This window comes from Meles meles, chromosome 7, assembly GCF_922984935.1.
Source record: "Meles meles chromosome 7, mMelMel3.1 paternal haplotype, whole genome shotgun sequence".
Taxonomy (NCBI): Eukaryota; Metazoa; Chordata; class Mammalia; order Carnivora; family Mustelidae; genus Meles; species Meles meles.
The window spans coordinates 110,414,310-110,440,647 of NC_060072.1; the positions used below are offsets into that span (position 1 = coordinate 110,414,310).

General features: G+C 40.6%; 1 protein-coding gene across 11 annotated transcripts in view; it reads left to right on the forward strand.

Moving 5' to 3' along the window:
- The window catches only part of ERC1 (ELKS/RAB6-interacting/CAST family member 1), a 547,045-nt gene that overhangs the window by 505,193 nt on the left and 15,514 nt on the right, over positions 1 to 26,338 (forward strand). For 6 of the 11 annotated variants that reach the window (XM_046012301.1, XM_046012300.1, XM_046012305.1 and 3 more), the window contains one exon: positions 148 to 336. The exons of 1 other annotated variant lie outside the window; for it this stretch is intronic. In XM_046012301.1, coding sequence (XP_045868257.1) covers positions 148 to 336 — 189 coding nt within the window. Of the gene's footprint in view, positions 1 to 147; positions 337 to 26,338 lie in introns of those variants that run through there. 4 more of the 11 variants (XM_046012306.1, XM_046012310.1, XM_046012309.1 and 1 more) reach the window with 1 other exon arrangement.

Genomic DNA, 26,338 nt, shown 5'->3' on the forward strand with positions numbered 1-26,338 from the left:
ACTGTATCTTTTATAATCCTGAAGATTTCAATGGTGCTTAGAGGAGCTTTAGTCTTTGGTCAGCTTTCTTTGACTTGGGAGGCATGAAGATATTTGAACTTCTTGTTTCAGAATGACCTTGACTTTTCTCAATTCTTTTCGCTTCAGATCATCCAGCCCCTCTTAGAACTTGACCAAAATAGAAGCAAATTAAAGTTGTATATTGGACACCTGACAGCCCTCTGCCATGACCGAGACCCCCTGATCCTTCGTGGACTCACTCCACCAGCTTCCTATAATTTGGACGATGACCAGGCAGCTTGGGAGAATGAGCTGCAGAAGATGACCCAGGAACAGGTAAGCCCCTCACTTGAACTTTAACAAGACCTTGTTAAAATTCGGCTGCTAGGGGCGCCTGGGTGGCTTAGTTGTTAGGCGTTTGCCTTTGGCTCGGGTCATGGTCCCGGGGTCCTGGAATCGAGCCCCACATCAGGTTCCCTGCTTAGGGCGGAGCCTGCTTCTCCCTTTCCCTCTGCCTACTGCTCCCCCTACTTAGCTCATTCTCTCTGTGTCAAATAAACAAATCTTCAAAAAAAAAAAAAAAAAAAAAATTCAGCTGCTACTTAGGTTGGTGCAATTAGAGCCCCTTGGGAAGTTCAGTGTTCAGATGCAAGATTCTTAGCAATGGGCAGTTCTTCAACAGATATAGGAGTTAGCGTTTGCAAGAAGTACCCCTTTATTCTTCCCTCAGTGTGACAACTCAAGTATCAGAAAGGGCTGATTAGAAAGGAGAGGGTTGGGGTGCCTGGGTGGCTTAGTTGGTTAAGGTCCAACTCTTGGTTTCTGCTCAGGTCATGATCTCAGGGTCTTGAGATGGAGCCCCAAGTTGGGCTCCATGCTCAGCACAGAATCTGCTTGAGATTCACTTTCTCCCTCTGTCCCTCCCCCTACTGTGCTCATTGTCTCTCTCTCTCTCTCTAAAATAAATAAATATTTGAGGAAAAAGAAAAAAAGAGAGGGTTAAAGATAGAAGATAGTCTGTTAATATGCTATACTTTATTTCATAAAAGTGATGACCACTAATAATTATGGCCACTGAAGGAAAATCTGAGCTAAGGATACTTTGATAAAGGATTTTTTTTAAGATTTTTTTATTTATTCATTTGCGAGAAAGAGAGAGAGACCACAAGACCCATGGGGAGGGTTAGAGGGAGGCAGAGAAGCAGACTCCCCACTGAGCAGGGAGCCAGACCTGGGGTGGGGGGGATCAATCCCAGGACTCAGGGATCACGAGCTGAGGTGAAGGCAGATGCTTAACTCACTGAGCAACCCAGGTGCCCGTGGATAAAGGAATCTTGACAAGTCAGTAGCAAGTATTTTCAGTTGTCTATAAGGAACAGTGGGTCACAACAGACTGAGTTTTTAAGTGAAAGAACCATTAGATGAATTAGTTTAGGTGCTCTGCATGCTACATTTTCTACATACTATTGCCTGTAAAAATCCAGTGATTCTCTTTTGTTCATACTGTGATTTTTTGTTGTTGTTGTTGTTCGATAAAGAAAGGCTAGTCTGGAGATAAAACTGAGGATAAAGAAACAGATAGGGGCGTCTGGTGGCTCAGTCAGTTGAGCGTCCAACTCTTGATTTCAGCTCAGGTCATGATCCTGAGATCCTGGAATTGAGCTCCAAGTTGGGTCCCTACTCAGTGGGGAGTCTGCTTCTCTCTCTCCCATTGTCCCTTTTCCCCCCATTCATGCTTGCGAGTGTGCTCTCTCTCTCTCTCAAGTAAATAAAATCTTAAGAAAAAAAGGATAAAAATTGATGAGAATAGCAATAAAGAGCAGACATGGAAAGTGAAGGAAAGAAAACTAAATAAACACAGAAAAAATAAATAGAACAGTTTTAAAACATTAGCTCTGAGCTTCTTTAGTTGCTCTTCACAGAGGGGTTGATGATATCCCTAACTAGGCTACGATCATACCAACTGAGAGACTTAATTGCACTCATGTTGTAAATTTACTAAAATTCTCCAGAATTTTGAAGGTATGTGCTATTTTCCAGCTAAATCCTGGTGATTTGTTAAACAGTCTTTGTTTACTCATAATGTGTGAAGGAAAATTATGTAAAATACAGACACTTCCTTGGTATAATATTAAAGTCAACACAGATCAAGAAATACAGATTAGAGTCTTCGAGCTCTACTTACTTACCAACGATATGGATATTGCCTCATAGTAGACATATTTAATAGCCTAATTAATTATCTGCTTTGCTTATTTGATGAGTAAAGGTAAGGCCTACCTCTCAAATTTAGCACGTTGCCATAGAAATTTTGAATTCCCTCTTCTTGAAAGAGGGAAAAATGTAAAGGACAGAATAAAGTTGGATTCCTAATAGCTAAAGGATATTAATAGCCATGTAATAAAAATGTAATTGAAAGCCCACTGGAAGCAGAATGCATGCCTAGTTAATTCTAAAGACACTCACTTCCAAATTTTATAGAACAGTGCTTCTTGGGACGCCTGAGTACTCAGTCCGTTAAGCATTTGCTTTCAGCTCAGGTCATGATCCATCCCTCTCCTAGGGCCCTGGGATTGAGTCACCTCAGGGCTCTCAGCTCAGCAGGGAGCCTCCTTCTCCCTCCCTCTGCCGGTCCCCCTGCTTGTGCAGTCTCGCTCATGTGTTCTCTCTCTCTCTCTCTCTCTCTCTGTTAAATAAATAAATAAGGGGCGCCTGGGTGGCTCAGTGGGTTAAAGCCTCTGCCTTTGGCTCAGGTCATGATCCCAGGGTCCTGGGATCGAGTCCCGCATCGGGCTCTCTGCTCAGCAGGGAGCCTGCTTCCCCCCTCTTTCTGCCTACTTGTGATCTCTCTCTCTGTCAAATAAATAAATAAAATCTTCAAAATAAATAAATAAATAAAATCTTAAAAAAAAAAAAAAGAACAGTGCTTCTTAAAGCACTAACATAGTGATGTATCAAAATTGAACTGGCTATAAATTATGTCTTTGTATAACAGCTTGTCTTTGAAATGAAAAAAGTATTTTTGCTTTGTTCTGTTTTTCAAATATGCTTCAATGGACTTAAGTTAGTTTTCCTAAGGGAAAAAATATCTCCAGGGTGAGACCAAAATAGGAAATATCAAACTAAGAATTTTTCAGAAAGTTTTAAATGAATGAAACCAAGAATTCATTAATAGGCTTGCCATTATACATTATGTTACAATCAAGCTACTGTAATCATCAAAAGAGTTTTGCTCACATATATGAATTGTGTTAATATGTTTCTTCTTGACTGAGAATGTTCTTCAGTCACTGAAGTTATTGCCTGAGGTGTATGAAGTTGTCTCTTTAGCAGGCTTCCCTGGGAACCCTGAGAAACAGAGGACTTAAGTCATCTGTAAAGGAATACAGCAATAATAAGCTTCTCCTTGGGTGCTTAAGATTGGTGGAGAAACCAGCCGATTTTCTGCTACCTCACTACAAATAAGTATTGAAGGGAACAGTACAGGCTCTTGAGAAAGATGACCCCTAGCACTGCAAAATGATTGGTCTATGAAAATATTATGATCGAGGTTTACTTTAGTTTTTGAAGCCCAGGAAACATAAGACGCAAATCATTGCCAAATACGCACATTGGTTTATTTTGTGTGGGGGGGTGTGGTGTGTTTACATTTTTGTTTTGGGGAATGTAGAGGCCTCTGCAGCTGACATTTCTGTTATCCAACTATGTGTGTCCAGTGCCTTTCACTGCCACTGTGCCTCCCCCCACCCAGTAACACCCTCATGAGGACAGGACAAGAGCCTTGTCTATCCCAAGAATAATGCCTAGCATGTAGTATCTGCTCAATAAGTATTTGTTGAATGAATAAGAGAAGACAGATTGAATAAACTCCATACTCCTTATTATATCCTACAAGGCTATCTCTTCCTCCTTGGTTCCAGAGGGCAGGGCTACCTCCTAGGTTTCAATAGACCAGGCTATCACCCAGGGCCAGAGGGGTGGAGTTGCCACAGACTTTTGGACTGTTGGGATGAGGGTTAATATGTTTTGGATGTAAGAAGCACATGAATTTGGGGGGTATGAAGATGAGGTATTATGAGCTGAATTATGTTCCCCAAAACTGTATACTGAAGCCCTTTCTCCCAGAATGTGATTGTATTTGGAGATAGAGCATTCAATGAGGTAATTAAGTTAAAATGAGGCTAATAGGGTAGGCCTCAATCCATTGTGACTGGTGTCTATATAAGAAGAGGAGATTAGAACCTACAGAGAGATGCTAGGAATATGTAATCACAAAGGAAAAAAAACATGTAAAGACACAGAAAGAAGGCAGTCATCTGCAAGCCAAGGAGAGAGCCTCAGAAGAAACCACCCTGCCAACACCTTGATCTTGAACTTCTAACTTCCAGAACTATGAGAAAATACATTTTTTTTTCTGAGTCTTGAGCTACCCAGTCTGTGGTACTTTGTCTAGCAGTTTTGCAAACTAATATGCCTTCTTTTTGAAAGATACTCTTCTCTGGATACAGAATTCTAGGTTGTCTGTTTTGTTTTTTAATACTTTAAAGATGCTGTTACATTTTCATCTGGCTTCCATAGTTTCAGATGAAAAGTCTTTTATATTCATATATATTTTTTTTTCTTGGTCATGTTTCTTTTTTATCTGACTGCTTTCAAGATATTCTTTTTATCTTTTGTTTCAGTCATTTGAAAATAAGGTGGCTACTTGCATTTTTCTTTATATTTCCTGTTTGAACTAAAACCCTCTTTTGGATCTCTGAGTATTTTGGGTCTGTGTTTTGTTGTCTTTCATTAATTTTAGAAAATTCTTGGCCATTATTTCTTCAAATATGTTTTTGTCCTTTCCGTCTTCTTCTATAACTACAGTTGTGTATTTGTTAGATCATCTAATCTTGTCCCACATCTTTTGGATGTCTCTTTTGTTTTGTTTTGTCTTTCATATTATATTTAGAGATTCCTGCTATCAATTTGGATAGTTTCCTTTGATCTGTCCTCAAGTTCACTTGCATTTTTTGTGCGTCTCATAATTTTTTTTTATTAAATGGCAAATATATATGAAAGAACAGTTGAAACTGAGGTCAATAATATTTTTATCTGGAAATAGGCATTCCTCTTCCATAAGGCCTTTAGCATTGGAGACTATTTACATAAGGCAGTAATTGAGGGGCACCTGGGTGGCTCAGTGGGTTAAAGCCTCTGCCTTCGGCTCAGGGTCATGATCTCAGGGTTGGATAGAGCCCCACATTGGGCTCTCTGCTCAGCAGGGAGCCTGCTTCCCCCTCCTCCTCTGCCTGCCTCTCTGCCTACTTGTGGTGTCTGTGTGTGTGTGTGTGTGTGTGTGTGCGTGTGTGTGTGTGTGTGTGTGTGTCAAATAAATAAATAAATAAGTCTTTTTTTTTTAAAGTCAGTAATTGACCTGGATTTGAATTTTGTTTTTGCTGTAGTTACCTTCACTGCATCACAGGCTCCAAATTTTCTGGTGAGTTACCACCATCACATCTTTAACATAAATTCTAGAGTATTGATTTTTTTTTATTTTCCTACTTTGTTCTCAGCTTTCAGCAGGTTCCTGATGCCTGTGTCACAGAGGGCTCTTTTTGTATGCCTTTGCCCTTCTCCAAGTGGCAAACTGCTTTTGTTTCTCAGTCCAGTACTCATGGTGGGGCCAAGGGAATTTCTTCATTTTTCTGCTCCAGACTTAGTCTTAGGCAGCCTCAGTTTCAGTGTTCCTGCCCCATCTCCAGTGACAGACAATTCTCCCTACTCTTAAAGAGTGCAAGGTCTAGACTGCAGAAAGATTTCTTGCCCTTCCCCAGTAGCAGCAGACTTCTGCTTTGAATCAGTTAGGACAATGGGGGCGTAGTGGACTTTCTGTCTCTTCTCTGGTGATAGATTTCTTCGCCTAGTGTCAATGCAGAAGGTAGGCTGGATTTTTACTACTATAGTGGCAGCCAATCTTTGCCTGGGAACAGGGGTCATGGGGGTTCCTGCTCTGCTCCTCATAGCACACAGCTTTTCTTGTCAAAACAAGGTTAGGCTCTAGCACTTCTGCAGCACATGATTTTTGCTTTATATCAGAAAAGAGTCCAGGGTCCTCTGAAAAACAACCTGAGGGTCTAGAAGGGGCAGGGGGTGGGAGGTTGGGGGAACAAGGTGGTTGGTATTAGTGAGGGCACATGTTGCATGGAGCACTGGGTGTGGTGCAAAAACAATGAACACTGTTATGCTGAAAAGAAATTTTTAAAAATTCCTTTAAAAAAAAAAATAAGGGGGTGCCTGGATGGCTCAGTGGGTTAAAGCCTCTGCCTTCAGCTCAGGTCATGATCCCAGGGTCCTTGGATCAAGCCCCGCATCGGGCTCTCTGCTCAGCAGGGAGCCTGCTTCCTCCTCTCTCTCTCTGCCTGCCTCTCTGCCTACTTGAGATCACTGTCTGTCAAATAAATAAATAAAATCTTAAAAAAAAATAAATAAAAAAAATAAGAAGAGTCCAGGGTCAAAGTGTGCCTTGGGTGCCCGTCTTCTCATGGCAGCCATTACCACTTGTGCTCAAACAGGGCCCAGAGTGTGGAAAGACTTCTAGTGCTACTGCTTTACCCTCAAACCTTGCCAGGACCCACATTTCTGTATCATAGAGGGAGGACTATCTCGGGATTCCTGCTCTGTCCCTTATCTTTCTAACAAACATACTGTGACATCCAGTGGAATTATTAGGAAATATGAGGATTGATATCATTTTTATTCCTGGTATTGCATAAAATTGACAGAACTGGCATTGACTTACCCTAATAAAAACAGCTCTTCTTTGAAAGGTAGAAGATTGTGTAGGCCCATGGCACTATTAAGGTTTTTTTTTTTTTTCAACCTGTCAGACTTAATAGGCTGGTAGCTTAATGGTAATTATAGGATAGGTAGATGGCAGAATGTGATGAATTCTTTCTAGGCTCTGCCTTGAAACTGTTCACACAGTGACTTTTTCTGAATTTTGTCAGTCTGCCCCCAAATTTTATACTCTCTGGAGCTGTCTTTAGTTAAAAGTTTTGATTGGACTGAGCTTGATAGATAAGTACATGGATAACAGGCAAGCATATATACATTAGTGCTACTGGTGTCAGCCTCATGGGAGATGATAAGTGGTAGATTTTAGTTCCTCATTATTTTCAGTTATTATTTTACTAAGACTCTGCCTGATGAGCCCCCATTAACCTTGGAATTTTCGCTTGTTCTAAAATCTTGAAAAATTCTGACCCTTCATCTCTAGTCATATCTGGGCTTTCTTCATTTCAGGCTTCCTATCATACTGTGTCCATGTTGCTAACTACGAGAGCAATCTTAAGTATACATATTTTAGGACTCACAAAAATTTTTTACAGAAGATTGAGAAAACCTATAGTTGCCATTTTTTATGTTATATGTATTTAGTTACAGGTTTGGTCCATATGTTCTTCTCTGTGTGTGGTTGTACCAAATTATTTGGTCCATATGTTCTTCTCTGTGTGTGGTTGTACCAAATTATTTTTAATGAAATTCCTTAAGCATTCAGAAGAAGTATAGAGATTAATATAACATCAGCTTTATACTCAGAATTAGCAAATACTACTTTGTTATATCTACTTCAGGGTTTTTTTCATACTAAATATAGTTAAAGTCTTTATGCCCCTTCTCAGTTGCATGTTTCCTTTTTCATCTATAGTGGCAATCACTATCCAAATCCAGTGTGCATTTTTTCAGTCTACATTTTTGCCTTTTTAATAAAAAACACTTACTTGTTTCCATAAACAATATGTAATATTGTTCAGTGTGATACGAATTTGGAATGAATGATACCAAACTACTTAGGCTATAAATATTATACCATTTTACATATAATTCTGGAGCCCTAAAGAAGCTTTCTTTGAAGAAAATAGATTGAGGTAGTGTCAAAGTAGAATGCTATTATGGTACAAAGTGGCTAGTACTAAGAAGAAGTTTTGTGAAGTTCACTTTTGGTTTGAATATCTTCTCTGTTTATTTTAATCCCATATTTGACCACTGACTGTTATCTTCCAGAATCACAGCTCATAATGGCAATTCCAGATCTGTTTCCCACACTACACTTCTACCCACTTCTCCTACATAAGGTGCCTTCATTTCTTTGCCAGACCCTCTTGCCAGCTCTTGGACAGGAAATCCTGTTAGTGTCTCCCTCAGTCCAGCATTGACACTAGCTAACATATGACAATTTAATCTACTCAAGGAGTTGGGTTATTGGTTCTTGGGGCAAGTATTACAGAACCCTGGAAATTGGTGAATTTTCACCTAAAACTTGTCAGTGTATACAGGCAATTAGAGGCTTTAAATTTTCAGACTTATTTTCATTGAGCTCAAGAATTTGGGTCTTAATGTATTTGGGATGGATAATGATGAGTTTAATGCAAGTGTTAAGCATGTTTTTAAAAAGGTTATCTCAAACATAGGCTACATATCATCTCCTTGGTGTCAGAAAGATATAACAGGGAGGGACACTCCAGATATTTGCAGGTGCAGATATTCGAAAGACCACACCCTATGTGTAAGCTTTCTCATAGCTGTAAGTGATTGTATCAGACTTTACAATGAGGTGAGGAAACATTTACAAGTCTCCAATGGCTCTCCTATTCATACACTTCTGTGTTGTATAACATGATTTCTCTGCAACAATGAACAACTTTTCAACTTGTCACCAGCACAGTGGCTCATAGAAAGTGAATGTGGTGACCAGGGTGGAGCATAATATTGTTCATGGGTCAAAGTACCCTGATTTGAAGATATTGTATGTATTGTGATTTACACACACCGGCCAGAGTCAATATAGTCACCAAAGACTAAATAGATTCGTTTGGGAATACCTATAGTTAATTGTACCCACTTTTCAGTATTTTGGTTTGCAGGTGAATGGATACATGCATACATATTTTATATTTTGAGGACTTCATATTTGAGTCCTATTCCTTTGGGCTTCTGTCTGTACACTGTATCAGGCATAAATTGTTCAAATAATGAATTTAAGGCTACTTCATCTCCAGCTGCGATTATGTCAAGGTCAGACAACCACGTAAACTTGGAACAGGTCACATTTGAGATCGTTTGTGGCCAGAGAAAGCTTGTTTTTAAATATCTTGTATACACGAAAGAACCATTATTTTATCTTTGAGATAATTTTTTCTAGCTCACATTATTTTTACTTCTTATCATAAAATTAAGAAGTTATATATTCACAATATTATATTCATTCAACTTTGAGGTTAAAGGGAACCATGTTCCCAAAGGATGGAATGAATAATCAAAAATCAGTTCTAAATCTTACAATACTCCAGATTGAGTGAGTAGTCTCGAAGCAATTCTTCTCTGAAGGAATAGAGGATATCAGAATCTCCTGAAGAACTGTCCTCAACTCTGCCTTCCCATCTTCATGATTCTAATAATCAAGAGGAAATAAGGTTAGAGAAAAATAAGGCAAATCCGGAAGTGAGCTCTCAGGCACTGTCAAGAGAGGAGTTTGATTGGTTATAGAATCTGTAGTGTCTCACAAGATTAAAACAAACCGGGATTCCCCATGGGTCCTCATCTAGGATCAAATTATAAGCTGCATCTTTAACCTCCTTCCGGTATACACAACAATGAGTTTCGTAGACTTTTTTTTTTTTCTAAACATCTCAACAATATAATAATACCAGAGTTCATTTAAATAGAAATGACTTTAAGGAGATCCTAAATATTGCTGCCCAAGTACTCAGATATTCAGGACTCCTTGGAGATATGTCTGAGTCTAACGCCATGTGTGGCATAGCACAACATAAATCTAGAACATCTCACTATACCAGAAAGTAAGGAAGTGTTCCAAGAGTGGTAGAATATGTCAAAAGGACATGAGGCTCTCAATGACAAAACTTTTGAAGAATGTGAACAACAAAATCAGTATTGATAATAGATTATAACCCATTGAATAAAATAGAAATCTATAAATCTATACTGGTAGAAAGATATAAATGAATAAACAAAGGGGAGGGAAAGGAAAGCTTTATCCTGTGAGAGAATGTGAGCTAATAAAGGTGGAAGGAATGATGGAATTAGAGAACCACGATTTGGCAACCATCTTAGTAATAACTGCTTTCGGCAAGAATCATCAAGAAATGTGAAAACCAGTAGATAAAAGTTTATATTTGCTTAGTCTGAAGGTATCTCTTCATTATTAAAGTATTTCACTTAGCATAAAACTCTTTTTTAGTTAATTTACATTGGAAGAAGCCAATAAATACCATTTAACCAAATGACTAAAGTTAACATCACCATTAGTGGGACAGATCAGCATTACATGTTTTCTGATAATATGCACTGAGAAGAACTCAGATTTCTGCCAAACAATATGTAATCTAAATTTAACAATTAGGAAACATATACGAAGTTACATGTAGATATAATAAATGATTGATAAAGCAAAGATAATAAAATATTAGCAATTAAGTAATCTGGGTGAAGGGTTGGACAGTTCTTGTATTCTTGCAACTTTTCTGTAAATTTGGAATTTTTTTAAATAAAAAGAATTGGGGGGGGGCACCTGGGTGGCTCAGTCAGCTGGGCATCTGCCTTTGGCTCAGGTCATCATCCCAGGGTCCTGGGGTCGAGTCCCTCATCGGGCTCCTTGCTCAGTGGGGAGCCTGCTTCTCCCTTTGGCTGCTGCTCCCCCTGCTTGTGCTCTCTCTTTCATTGACAAATAAATGAAAAATTGTTTTAAATAATTTAAATAAAATTAAATTTAGGTAAGTATCAATTAAGTATTAAATAAAATTAAAATTTAGGTCAGTAAATATGGGGTTCAGATTTTCATCATCTTGTGAAAATGGAGATGCCTAAGAGTATTAAAAATATTAAGAAGTGTCTAGACAACTCTAAAATATTACCTATAGGCAGCAATAAGATGATACCATCAGTTACAGAATGAACTTTTTGTATATTGACTGATTCAGTGTGGGGTAGACATTATAAGAAGGCAGTTTTTAGTTAAACAAAAAAAAAATCTTACTAGATCTGTCAGAAAAAAAAAATGGACAGCTGTATATGAAATCAGTTCTTCATTGGAGGAGAAGCTGCTCAGTTGGGTTGTACAAGGAATTCAGCATTGGGAGAGGATTTGAGTCAGATTATTTGTAAGGTTGGTTTTTCACCCCCCCAAACCTGATTATCTATTATTCTAACATAAACAGCCTCCCAAAATTTTAGGACTGTATTTGAATGTGACATTGTAGCTCAAGCAAAAAATGAAATAATTAGGGGTGCCTGGATGGCTCAGTAGGTTAAAGCCTCTGCCTTCAGCTCAGGTCATGATCCCAGGGTCCTGGGATCGAGCCCCACATCGGGCTCTCTGCTCAGCAGGAAACCTGCTTCCTCCTCTCTCTCTCTCTGCCTGCCTCTCTGCCTACTTGTGATCTCTATCTGTCAAATAAATAAATAAAATCTTTTTAAAAAATAAATAAAATAAAATAATTAGAAGACTTAAAAAGAGGAAGATAGAAATACTTAAAAAATAAACAATTGTTTCAAAAGTGCAGCTTACATAGATAAAATAAAGGTATAGAACTCAATTATAGGGTGAAGGCTTTTGTCTAAATGGTGAGGAAGCCTGTGTTTCTCCTTTTTTCTATTTATTCTGAGGGCAAAATGAGAGAGTATATTAAATTACAAAAAGAAATATTTCAGTTAAACAGGGAGGGATCTGTGAACATGTAATAAATTTCAAAGGGCTGTGATAGAATTTCCTTTCAGGGAGATTTAAAAACTAACGTTGAGTCTAGACATTTAGTGCCTCTCCCTAACCCCATCATACTTGTAAATATTGTACCCATTTGATACAGATCATCTTATACTATCAATAAATATATATAGCCTATATATTGAATGATTGAATATTTTTAAAAGAGGGGTTTTCATTTTTAAAACTTTAATTAAAAGCCCTGAAATTTTAGGTAAAGCCAGTGTTTTGGGTTCTAAAATTGTGTTTTAATTTCAGATGTTAGCCACATGCATATATATAGCTGTAAGTACCTTCACTTTAGCAGGTATAGAAATGTAAAACACTAAACATAACAAAAATTTTTTAAAAATTGGACTTTATAAAACCTTTAAACTTGTGTTCATCAAAATGCTGGGAGAAAATATCCACCGTGTGTGTGTGTATGTTAAGCAAAGGACTTCCATGAGAAGATATTTTAAAAGTCTATTAAAAAAAGATAATAAAATTTTTAAGCAGGCAGAAGACTTGATTGAATAGACACTTTACAAGAAGAAGATACACAAATTAGACACATAAAAAATGCGCACACAGATGAAAGCCACAATGAGATTGTTCCCACAAAAAAATGGTTGAAATTAACAAAACTGGTAATACTGGTTGTTAGTTGGGGATGTGGAGCAACTAGAACTCTGAGAAATTGCTGATGAGAATTTAAAGTAGTACAAGACTTTGGGAAACTGTTAGGCAGTTTCTTATTAAGTTAGATATACTCCTATAACTCAAGAGAAGTGTCCACAAAAATATGTATACAGGAGTGTTCATAACAACTTTATTTGTAAAAGCCCCAAACTGGAGACAATACATGTGTTCATTGATAAAATAGATATTTTTAATTATTTTGTGTCATGTAGTGGAATCTAAACAATAAACCACAGTGAACCAATACAAGCAACTTTACAAATGAACCTCAAAAACACTCTCAAGCAAAAGAAGGCAGATACAAAATAAAATGTAATTAATGTGTGATTTCACTTATATGACAGTTTATGAACAGGGTAAACAATCTGTGGTGGTAAAAATTAGAACACTGGTTACCAAAGGAATTGACTAAAAAAGAGAATGCGAGAGACTTTCTGGGATGTTGAAAATGTTGTATAGTTTGGTTGTGGAGACAGTTTATGTGAGCAAATGGATTTATCAAAATTCACCAAATTGTACACTTAAAGATCCATGCATTTCACAATATGTCAATGATAGTTAAATTAAGAGGAAAACAGAGGGGTGCCTGGCTGACCCGGTCAGAAGAGCATATGACTCTTGATCCTCTGGGTCGTGAGTTTGAGCCTCATGTTGGGCATGGAGCCTACTTTTAAAAAATAAACTTTTTTTTTAAAAGTTAATAAAAAATGAAAACAGGAAAAGCATACCCCACTACCAGTCTCTTTTTAACTTATTAAATCAGTTTGACTGATAAGCAGCATCTGCTAAAAAGCTAAAAATGGAATTTCTCCTTAGGGTGCAAATTCTTTTTTTCCACCATGAATGCCAGCCTCCCATCAGGGGCCCGACCACACTGGAATGAACTTGTATTAGCCAGCCTGCTCTGTGGGTCATGGAGCTTTGGATTCCAGCTCCCTTTCGCAGCACTGTGTCCCATTTTTTAATTTCCAGGGAAGTATTGTTCTAAAACTTGGCTTAGACCTTGTCCTCTCCTTGGATTCCTTCTTCCATTTGTTTTCTTGATTTTGATCAATCACTCTTTGGCTTGTATCCCTCTCTTTTCAAGGTGGTGAATCAGGGGGGTTTAATGCTGGGGCAGTATTGGGCACAGAACCTAGAAGTCATCTCCCTCACTCAGGGAAGGCATCAATCACCCGTCACAACATGACGTTTCATTCTTCTCTCTTGAATGCATTTGCACAGATTGTTGTCCCACACAAGTGAGCCAAATGGACTTATGAGCTATTGGGGGGCAGGAGATGGGGGCAGCAGGAAGGGCAAATAAGAAAGGGAGAAAGAAAAAGAATGGTTCTTTGTGGGGCAACAAACTTTGTTCTGGTTCCCAGCCTGACTGTTTCTGATCTGGTTTTCTTCTTTCTGGGATGTTTGAACTTGTTTCCTCAGCTCCGATGTTGAACTCTTGTCCAAAAAACTAAGAGCAGCAGAGTGTGAGAGGCTGAGAGAGGCAAGGCCAGCAATCCAGCAAAAATAACTGCAGAGCTGTGAAGATAAATGTGTGTCTGTGTCGGAACTGGGCTTGAGAATGGGTGTGTGTGTGTGTGTGTGTGTGTGTGTGTGTGTCTTAACAAATTTATAAGAAACACCCTGTGGAGTAGCCTCACTGCTTCTCTCCCTCTGCTCTCACACAGTCTGGCACTTTCTCCTCCCTCTGACAGCTGCCATTAACCTTTTTCTTCAAAGAGCAGAGTATCTTGCCAGTTGGATGTTGAAAATCTGGCAGAGAAAAGCTTGTTCAAAAAAAGGGGGGAGGAAGATAGGGAAGAGCTAGGCAGACACCACAAGAGAGGATGGGGACTGACAAGGTGCTAAGCTGGACCACGGGACACAAAACTGTTGCCTTACTTCTGATAAAACCCCCAAAAGCTGAGGTGGGGAAAGGAAGAAGAAATGAAGATTTTAATACAGAGGCGGTAAGGACCTCTTATGTAGTTGAAAGGACACAGTTACTAAGTTTTATTTGCAGTTCCCAAAACTCCCCAAATTACAAGCTCTGTGCAGAGTGTAGAATAATCTTTCTTGTGGAGAGATAGAGAATATTAAGAGACTCAGCTAGACCAAAACTTTTTTTGATAGAAAAGATCCCTCCAACCATTTCCTTTCTTAACTTGTCTCAGAGAAGGGGACTTCTCCTGTTTCTGTTCTGTTGCAGATCTTTCCTCCACTTCTTGACTAGGATAGCTCTTGGTCCTCATTACTGGGGCCTACTCCCAACAAGCCAGAACTAAATAAAAGTGAGCATAAAACACCTACTCTGAGTTCACCTCATATGTCCTTGGCTTTGCAGCGAAAAAGAACCTTTTTTTAGTCTCGTTTTTATTAGATTGGTCTTGCACTGGACTCTTCAAAGTTCTAAAATATGAGTATGGAATATTTTGTTAATTACAAAGCTCTGTATTTATAGAGATCTTAATGTTTTCTAGCTGCCCTAATTGCATTTTTCCCTTTGAGTTTAAAGTATTCCCATGGGAGAAGAGGTTAATACTCCTGATATCCTAGAGCTCCTGTAGAAGCAATTATTTACCATCTTGGAATTTTAATGAGTCTTGACAATTACTACAGTCCAGTACATTAAACACACGTCTGTCGTCTCCAATGTCATCTTATAGAGGTAATGCTCCCCCAACTAAGCAAGGAGAAAATGAATCCTGTGGATACAAAACAAAACAGAAAAACCCATGACCAGCATAGACAGTGCAAACTTTAAAGCCAGTGGAACTTAGAAACTTTGGAAATGACAGTTTTTTGGTCTAGTCAGAGCATTTGAAATAAATGGCCCTTAGCTTTCTTCCAAACTATTTAATTCTTCACCAGTGGTTTGGTGGGACAGTCCAGAGATAGAAGTAACTTAAATTTTTTATGGGTAATATCTCCTGTGGTGTATGGCAGGGGCTCCCAGCCATGTTTGTGCCCTAAAACCCCGAAAGGATACAAGGTTCCTATGGTAATAGTGGCTAGGTGCAACAATAATTCTCTCAGGGAAACCTGTTTAAACTTAGGAAAAAACAAAGGTGTGGGACTGCACCCCTCTCGAGTGGGGCATGCTCTCTTAGGTGTAAAATCAAAAGGGTACCCTGAAATATAAGCAGTCTTCAGTCTCCATACAGGCAGTACTGTCATTCCTGACTTCGCTTCCTGTGCCCCATAACTTAACGCCCCACTTCCGGAGAGTAGGGGGAAATGCTGCCACAACCTACCTCCCTGTATTAGTCGCTCGTCTGAGGAGTCCCTGCTACGTGAATGAGCCAGCCCTCCTCAGCAGCCACTGGCTGCCGTTCTAGCTATTGCTGTTACTCCCTGAGCCTCTAAGAGAACCTCCTGCACCCCTTATAGAACGTCCTGCTGCTGGAGCCACCGCAGGTTAAGTGAATGGTGGTTAAGTTCCACGACCCCATACACCAACAATACTGTATTCGTTTGCAGGGCTGCCATAACGAAATACCACAGACAGGGTGGCCTGAACAACACTAATACATTTCTTACAGTTTTGGAAGCTAGCAGTCCAATATCAAGGTGTGGGCAGGGTTGGTTCCTCCTGAGACCTCTGTCCTTGGCTTGCAGATGGCCGCCTCCTCGCTGTACCCTTACACGGCCTTTCCTTCATGTGCACGCATCCCTGGTGTCTATGGGTCCAGATTTCCTCCCCTTCTTCACAAGGACACCAGTCATTGCACCCAGATGCCCCCTAACAAACTCATCTGAACTGTTACCTCTTTAAGTCTCCGCCTACAGGCACCTTCTGAGGCTATGGGATTAGACCTTCAATATGTGAGTTGGGGGAGGGAGCATGATTTGGCCCATAACAAGCATTATGGGTCAGTAGTCTCGTGGGGACTACTTGGGAACCCAACTACCACTTAGGTAGTTGTTTCTGGGTTTCAGACAACCGACTTTCAAACAAACTCTGGAAACGGCATTCCAAATAAATCATGGGGCCCTGTGTATTAAAAGGTAGGGGGTACTGTACAGTCGGTTACTCACATCCACTAATTACAGAGTACTCCCTCAGGGGGGTTGCAGGGCATGCTGGTGACTTCAGTCCAGAATACTGTATGAAAAGAACTTAGTAACTGGACCATTCTTAAAAACCTGTGTAATCTACTTAAAGGCACATAAAACATGAAGCAGATACTTGTTTGTTAATGAGTGAAATCAGGAACTTTCTGGAGGTATTCTTCTACACGGTGTGAATGCTATCTTACTGCTTTGTCTACTAATTTTTATATGAGAGACCACGTAGACACAAAAGCAAATCTCCCTAGCTGGGATATGCCCTTCTGGAGAAAGCAGAGCCTTTAATTTTAACACTTAATAGATCTCGCTGTAATTGCAGTGATGATCAGGAGCCCTAAAGATTAGGTTTTGAGGGGCACCTAGGTGGCTCAAGTCAGTTAAGCATCTGCCTTCGGCTCAGGTCATGATCCTGGGGTCCTGGGATGGAGTCCCACATGGGGCCGCTTGCTCTCCAGGGAGCTTGCTTCACCCTCTCCTTCTGCCTGCCACTCCCCCTGCTTGTGCTCGCTCACGCTCGCTCTCTCTCTCTCTGTGTCAAATAAATAAATCTTAAAAAAAAAAAAGGTTTTTATTGATGAATTAGGTTTTAATGTTATCAGACTCAAAAAAAAAAAAAAAAAAACCTTACTTTTTTTGGAGAATTTATTTTTAGGTAATCTCTATACAACCCCAAGATCAAGAATCACATGCTCCACTGACTGAGCTAGCCAGGCACCCCTACTCTTACTCTTTTCTTTTTTTAAAATATTTTATTTATTTATTAGAAAGAACATGAGGAGGTAGAGGAGAGCAAAGGGAGAGGGAGAAGCAGAATCTTCACTGAGCAGGGAGTCCAGTGCAGGGCTTGATCCCAGGACTTCGGGATTATGACCTGAGCTGAAGGCAGACACTTAACTGACTGAACCACCCAGTTCCACCTAATCCTACCCTTTTCTTTTAATTATTTTTATTAACATATATTGTTTGCCCCAGGGGTACAGGTCTGTGAATCATCAGGCTTACACAGTTCTTAGCACTCACCATAACACATACCCTCCCCAATGTCCATAACCCAGCCACCCTCTCCATATCCCCCCAGCAACCCTCAGTTTGTTTTGTGAGATTAAGAGTCTCTTATGGTTTGTCTCCCTCCCGATCCCACTTGTTTCATTTTTTTCCTTCCCTACCCTCCAAACCCCCCACTCTGCCTCTCAAATTCCTCATATCAGGGAGATCATATGATCATTGTCTGTCTCTGATTGACTTATTTCGCTAAGTGTAATACCCTCTAGTTCCATCCATGTTGTCGCAAATGGCAAGATTTCATTTCTTTTGATGGCTGCGTAGTATTCCATTGTGTGTGTAGATAGATAGATAGATAGACCAAATCTTCTTTATCCCTTCATCTGTTGATGGACATCTAGGTTCTTTCCATAGTTTGGCTATTGTGGACATTGCTACCATAAACATTTGGGTGCATTCGCCCCTTCAGATAACTACATTTGTATGTTTAGGGTAAATACCCAGTAGTGCGATTGTTGGGTCGTAGGGTAGCTCTATTTTCAACTCTTTGAGGAACCTCCATGCTGTTTTCCAGAGTGGCTGCACCAGCTTGCATTCCCAGCAACAGTGTGGGAGGGTTCCCCTTTCTCCACATTTTTGATGTAATCCCTAAGCCAAAGGTCAGGTGCTAATATCCTATTGTCAACCTAAAAGGAAAGAATGATATGATAGTGGCTTAGTGGTAGGGTGGAATGTTTGGTAAAGTTCCTGCCTATGTGCCTGAAATTTCACTGTTCAGTTTATTCCTTTGAATCAGTTATTCCTCCAAAGTATTGCCTTTTTAAATGCAGATATTTCTAGGAAGGATAGCGTGTTAACATCATCACCTTGGCCTGCACCAACCTTTTACGTGTATTTAGCCTAAATTCGAACCAGTTAGATATTATTCCTAAAAGTACATTTACCACAGATGGATGTTAGGAAGCATCTAGCAGGAAGGTAGGGAATCAGTGAAAAGATAAGGTACTGGGTTTTTTCTAGCATCCTATGTGATGAGACACAGAGAAGACAATGTGAAGTCTTCATGAGATCTGAAAAAGTCCTCTAACTAGAAATAGCCTGCAGACTTCCAGTTGGGGATCACTGTTCTAATGGTATTTTGTCAGGAGTGAGCTATATTTATTCATAGATAAAGTTGGAGAGAATTTAGAGATCTTTGAATCTCCCCCTGCCCTTCTTTTTTTCTTTTGCACATGAGAAGCCTGAGGCCAGAGAGGTGAAATGACTTGCCCAAGATGCTAAAGCTAAGTGGCACCATAGGGACTGGACATTTCGGACTTTTTTCCACTATTGCACCCTTTGGAAGAAAACCCTCTCAGCCGGTCAGAGGAGGCCCTGCTAATAACCGTATTCTCCCACAGCGATGTGACTTTTTTTGAGGGAGAAAAATACATGGTAGACCACTTAATATATCTGCTAAGAAGTTTCTGTAACCTCTGTCAGGGCTGCAGCTTTGCCAGCATCCCTCTTGCTCCCTGCACACGCTGCTGAACGCTTAGCGTTCGGCTCTTACGTACCATCTAGGATAGTGCAGCCCGCAGGCAGCAGTCCTGTAGGCACTGGGGATACTTGGAAAGAGCCCCATGCAGGACTTGCTGGGTTCTGTGTGGTGAGATGTTCCCATGACTTCTCCATCTTCTCTTGAAGAACTGGCTTTCTCACTTGGCTACTTCTGAAGGTTGAGCTCCCCTCCCTCTCCAGCTGCCTCCTTAGGAGGAGATGGAGAGCAGAAAGATCTGGTGAGCCTTCTCCCCTTCATTAAGCTGGGTGAAACTTCCCAGAAGTACTTGCTTTGGTGTGGACTTTCCTTCTCAGGCTTGGTCATTCCTTCCATGCGGAAATGCAGCTGGGTGAGGCCACTGGAGCTCTGGACCGCTGTGGCTTCGCCTACACTTTCTGGGGAGCTGTGCTCATGAGTGTGGAGAGCCTTAGCATTCACTGAGCCAGGTTGGACTGGAAATGTCCCTGGAGTCTCTCATTCTCACCCTTCTTCACCTAAGTAAACACTGACTGCAAAATTTTTTGAGCATTAGGAGGCTCTGGGAATATTTTTCTTTCAACCCCAACCATCCCCAAGAACTTTCAAATCACATCACGTATTTTCTTCCCTTTAGCAATCCAAAATTAGTTACATACAACTCCAGACCCCTACCTCATCCCCAACCTTCTCCATGTCACGAGACCCGATTTACTGTATCCCTGTATTATGCTTGCCCCTCACAACTACTCATGGTCCTCCATAAGATGGCCACGCGTACCCAGGGGAACCGCTCAGAACTGCCCATATGACTCCAGAGCCTTGCTAAGTAATGGCACCCTTTCCAAGGCCCTTCTGAATTATTGGGCCAGCAACTTGTACCATACTCAGGGTCATTTTGTCATCTCACTATGGAGTCAGGAGATATCACCCAGGCAATGTATCAGGTTGGCAATAAAAAAAAATTAAAAAAAAAAATACTCAAGCAAGATCCATAGTTTCCTGTGGGAAGCTTTCCAGTCTCTCCCTGCCACACTCATCCCAGAATCAGATCCAGGTGCTGGAAACAGCAGACAGCAGTCCCGGACATAGAGTGTTCATTGAACACATGCCACTGTGGTGAAGGAAATTTCCTTCTCTCTTCCTGCTCAGCCAGAGCAATGATCTTGGAACTGGCTCAGGCTTTGAGCTGGTTTAGCATTAAAATCTCAGCTGCAACAAAGCCTTGTTCTTACCGCCCTGACAGTTTTCAGCATTAGATTTCTTATTAGTTGTTTGGGGTTGTTTTTTTTTTCCACCCTCTCCCTTTGACACTTTTCTTTTCTGAGAGCCAAACCAAATACACTGGGCTGGCTAGCTAGCCTGTCTGTGTCTGCGATTCCCAGAACTCCGCTGCTGTTCTGATGGATCCCTTTGGCAAGGAGGGAAATATTTCTCCATTTTGATAATGACAGGCCCTTAATTTTAGCGTCTCTATTTATGTCAGTTAACAGATTCTAAGAGATAATGTGAGATACTACCAATCAGCTAAGGCAACCATGTGAAAATTCTGCCTAGCTGGAAAATATGGTTCTTTGTTTATAACACTCTACACTTTCTCCAGCCTCAAATAATTACCTCAGCCAGTCTTTGGACTGGTAAAGCCTTGTGCAGACCATCCCATCCATCTCTGTGCCTCAGGTGTCTGCTTCATGTGAGCACCCCTCCCAGATGGGTAACTGGCTGGTTGGGCTTAAAGGTTAACACACAACTGGTCCTGAGGCAAACATTTCTGTTGGTCGAAACTCTGCCGGCCGCTGTACCTTCTTAGGCCTTGGTTGTCTGACTTGCTTGCAGGGCTAGAGAATTGAACTAGTAGTTCTTAGATCACTTCCAGGCTTATGATTCTCAGGTTCAGAATCAGTAGTTCTACTGTTTGATGTTTTGTTGGGGAGGGGATTAGTGTAGAAAACTAAGTTATATTCTTCATGTTAATGCAGGTTCACTAAAATTCTTAACTACTTATTTCCATCAGAGCCAGGGAGCTTCTGGCACTGCAGGATTTTCAGAGCCACAGCTAAGAAAGAGAGCAGCTCCTGAGTTGCTTTGTTATTATTTTCTTTTTAACCTTTTAAAAGGAAAGGTAAAAATACATAGCGAAATCTAGCTACCCCAAGGCATATGGCATACATTCATTCAATAAATATTTGGGGAGCACCTACTATGTGCCAGGCATAACATGCTCTTGAAAGTACTAGAAAGGGACGCCTGGGTGGCTCAGTGGGTTAAGCCTCTGCCTTCGGCTCAGGTCATGATCTCAGGGTCCTGGGATCCAGCCCAGAGATCGGGCTCTCTGCTCAGCGGGGAGCCTACTTCTCCCTCTCTCTGCCTGCCTCTCTGCCTACTTGTGATCTCTCCCGTCAAATAAATAAATAAAATCTTTAAAAAAGAAGAAGGAAAGAAAGTACTAGAAAATTCTAGAAAGTCATTTATGATTTTCTTGCTCTGAAAGGCTTAAGTACCCGGTGTTCCCTCCTACCCTGATGCTTCAGTCATGAGGGAATAAAATAAGGAAGTCCCTTTAGTGATATAAAACCAAATGAATCTTGGGGAGATCTCTGTCGTACTGCTCAGCAGTGGAATTTTGAGTGTGGGTCATGTATATACAGGCCCCCTTAGTGGAAGGGAGCTAAACTCTTGTTTTTATTACGCCATCTTGTTTAAGATTCATCATGGAGGAGCAGCAACATCTTACTTACTTTTGGCCTAAGGCAACAAATAGCCTTTCCTTCCCTTTTTTTTTAATTTTATTTTTTTATTTATTTACTTATTTGAGAAAATATGAAAGAGCGCAAGGCAGTAGTGGCGGACAAAGTGGGAGGGAAAGGGACAAGCAGATTCGTGCTGAGCGTGGAGCCCGATACCAGGCTCAATCCCATGACTCTGAGACCCTGAGACCATGACCCCAGCCAAAATCAAGAATCGGCCACCATCCAACTGAGTCACCCAGGTGCCCCTGGACTTTCCTTCTTATGAGAACAAAATCAGACATTGCCTGACAAAGGAGCTCATTACAAGTTAGGGAGAAGAAGGCCCTATAGCAACCTCATGATCATGACCACTTCCACTCAGCATTGCACAGAGCCCAAAGCCATGGTGGCTGTTGCTTCAGGCTCCACATGCCAAGCAACTGGGGCAGATGGAGACCTCAGGGAGAAAAACTATAGGAGATTCAACCTGCAAGCTCAGACTTGAAAATACCAAGGAAGAAAGAATTTTGGAGTTAGTCTTAATCTGTGGGAAATAATCATACGACAAATACTTTAAAAGTAACTTTAATTCTCCCTGGTGCTAAATGCTAGAGGAACCCTATAGAATGAAACAGTGGCCTGAAAAAACCTGCCGAAAAGTAAATGACCAGACAAGCAATACCCAGCATTGACCACGTGCACTTTATGTTTTATTAACAGGTATTGTGGCAAAAGGCATTTTATTTTATTCTAGGTTTTTTTTTTTTTTAAAGATTTAATTTATTTATTTATTTATTTGACAGAGAGAGATCACAAGTAGGCAGAGAGGCAGGCAGAGAGAGAGGAGGAAGCAGGCTCCCCACGGAGCAGAGAGCCTGATGCGGGGCTCGATCCCAGGACCCTGAGATCATGACCTGAGCCGAAGGCAGCGGCTTAATCCACTGAGCCACCCAGGTGCCCCTTTATTCTAGTTTTTTGAAAATCCAAACTCAGAAGTTCTTTCATGTCTTCAAACTCCTAAGCAGATGTGGTTGAACATCCTGCTGATTGGGACTGGGGGGCTCTAGCCCAGGTCTAGCTGGGGTAGAAAACCATTTCAGCTTAATCCGTCACCTCCAAAAGGCTCCAATTATCATGCCAGTTACCACCTCAGACCTCATGGCCTATGCATCCTGGGACCTAGCTGTTAAAAACCTCAAGTTCAGATTCTTGTCTGCTTCGACCAAACTAAGCATCTCTGTATAATTTCCTGGCTACCGCAAAACCATCCTCAGAAAGGAATTAATCTGAGTCACTGCCAACCACAACTGAATTCATTCAGTTACATCTCTTGTAACCATATCCCTTCTTCATATACATCCATACACCCTCTTCTTTCATCCCCCGCCCCCGACTGTGACTGTGAATAGACCTTTTTACCTTGAAATAAAGCTATTTTCTCTCCTTTAAGACTGCCTAATTTTGTGAATTTCTCTTAGCTCTCCCTGTGCCTTTACTTGGCTATGGAGAGATATCGTAGCTATTCTGAAATCATGACCTGTGCTGGGCAGTGAATGTTCTGGGGCAATTTCCCTGAACCAGTCAGCCCATCCCGCAGCTGCACTTTTCGTCATCCATTCAGCCCAGCTACGTTCCTTATTCTTCACACCTTCGGCTCTGTTCTCTGACAGAGAACCATCCTAGCACTGAAAGCAGGAAGGGAACTTGGTTTGTTTCCCCTTACTGCCAGCCTTTTATAACAATGTTTTTGGATGGGTGTGAGGCTGTAGAACATCGTCTCTGAAATATCTCAGTTTCATTCTGAGTTTCCCTGTCCGCTCATCCCCGGAGCAGTGATGGCGGCTGAAGCATTCTCTCCTCCCCTTGTGTTCACACACTTCCAGTGTGTGTTGCTTCAAGCACTCAGAGTGAGTAACTTTTGCATTTGTGATTCTTGGCTCAAGTCCCTCTAGAAATCACATTACTGGTCTGAGTTCAGGGAGGGCTGGAATAGCTACTAAGAACAGAATACATTATAATAACATTCAGCAGACAAAGCCAGAAAACTCTGGCCAGAGACCACCTTAGTGTCCTTTACTTGGCCCATATTCCATTTTCTGAGAACTTTAAACCAAGTGAGATGCCACCGTATACAGTTTACGTGCCCCGCTGGAAGGTCTGCATCATCACACCGTCTTGTTTTTGAGATGCTTCACATTTTATCTTAAAAAGCTCTTTGGAGGGGCGCCTGAGTGGCTCAGTGGGTTAAAGCCACTGCCTTCAGCTCAGGTCATGATCCCAGGGTCCTGGGATCGAGCCCCACATCAGGCTCTCTGCTCAGCAGGGAGCCTGCTTCCTCCTCTCTCTCTCTGCCTGCCTCTCTGCCTACTTGAAATCTCTGTCTGTCAAATAAATAAATAAAATATTTAAAAAAAAAAAAAAAAAAGCTCTTTGGAGAGTTATCAGTGTTTTCCCTCAGTCACCAGCTTCAGGCAGGATATTTTTCCTAGGCAGCGTTGGTATGTAAAAACCTGTCAAGGAATTTGAAGAAGAGTTGGGGAATTAAACAAATAGCAAACTGTTGAAACATGAGACCAAATTAATACTTTAGCAATAGTTACCTCTGAATAGAGAAGGCTTCACAGAGAGAAGAGCCCGTTGTGCTCAGTTGTGAAGGGGGAATAACAGGGAAGAGGGGTGTGTAGGAGGGAAGGTTGTCTGCATTCTAGGATGAGGGAAACATATCAAAATAAAAAAGACGAGGGCATGTACCAGGAGGCTATATGCATATGGCAAGGCTATCCCAGGAGGTGAATTTGGGAAGGTAAGATGGAGTCAGATTGGACTCTGTTTTGTAAATAGGAAATCATTTAGGATATTGGAGGAGGAGGTGAGAATCTAATCCAGCCTGTTTTTAGAAAGAGTGTTCTCACAAACCAAGGCTAATCTGCTTGTGAAGCTATTACAGTAAGCAGGGGCGCCTGGATTGGCTCCGTCGGTCAAGCGTCTGTCTTTGGCTTAGGTCATGATCTCTTCACCTCTTGTGCTCTCTCCCTCTCTCAAAAAAAAAAATCTGTATAAAAAATATTATATATATATATATATTTTATACATATATATATTATATATTACAATAAGCAAAAGATACTAGAATGAGAGAGCTTACGTTAGGGCTATGACCAGGAGATCAGCAAAGAAACCAAACCAAAAGAAACATAACCTGGAAAGGCCATTAACAGGAATTTCCCAGATTAAGAAATGGCCAATAAATATATTTATAAATGTTTGGTCTCAATTTTTGGCTTCACTACAAATGAAAAGAATTACAAAGAATTACAGTACAAATGAAAATAGCCCCATCATATCAGCAAGGTTGGGGTGTGTGTGTGTGGCCCCAATATATTGGGTAGGTGGGATAATGAGCACCCTTATTCGTTGCCTAGAATCTGAAAATTAGTACAGCTCTTCAGGAATAGTTTGGTAACATGTCAGAAGCTTGAAGAGGTATATACCCTTGAACCAGAAATTTTAAGAAAACGATCATAAATATGCAAAGATTTATGATCTAGCAAACAACATGTTACAATTTGTAGTAATGAAATATTGAAAACAAACTAGCTTTCTTTTTTTTTTTTAAGATTTTATTTATTTGACAGACAGAGATCACAAGTAGGCAGAGAGGCAGGCAGAGAGAGGAAGGAAAGCAGGCTCCCTGCTGAGCAGAGAGCCCGATGTGGGGCTCCATCCCAGGACCCTGGGATCATGACCTGAGACGAAGGCAGCGGTTTAACCCACTGAGCCACCCAGGCGTCCCAAAAACAAACTAACTTTCTAATAATGGAATTATTTAAATTATGATACATCCATAAAATGAATTTTTTTTAAAGATTCTTTACTTATTTATTTGACAGACAGAGATCACAAGTAGGCAGAGAGGCAGCAGAGAGAGAGCAGAAAGCAGTCTCTCTGGCAAGCAGAGAGCTTGATGTGGGGCTCGATCCCAGGACCCTGGGATCATGACCGGAGCCAAAGGCAGAGGCTTAACCTACTGAGCCACCCAGGCACCCCCATAAAATGGATTACAACGTGACCTATTTAAAAATTACATTTTAGAAGAATATTTAATCACATGAAAAACTATTTGTAGTAATTAAGTGAAAACAACAGTTTATTAAACAGTATGAATGGTGTGAGGCGAACGTGATAACCACTACACTACGGAAACTAAACAGTATGAATGGTATGAGTTGATGTGTAAGTGGAACATTCACAAAAAAAGTGTTTGTTAAGCATTTGAAAAATGTGGGTCGAGCTCTGGAGAGAGAAGGGAGTTAAGAGTTATAATTATATTGACATACCTTGATAATCCTTAAGTTTAGGTCACATATGGGTTATTTTACTATTTTCTTTTGTATGTGTGTGAAACTTCCTATGCTAAAAGTTATTCAAACCCCACAAAAACCCTCCTCAAAAGAAATAATTAAGTTTGCAAAGAAAGTAGATTAAATGTGTTAATGTACTAAAGCACTTAAAATAATACCTGACCTATAATAAATGTACCTTAAGTTGCTTGCTGTTTTTATTACTGCTTTATAAAGCTAAAGATAGTGTTGC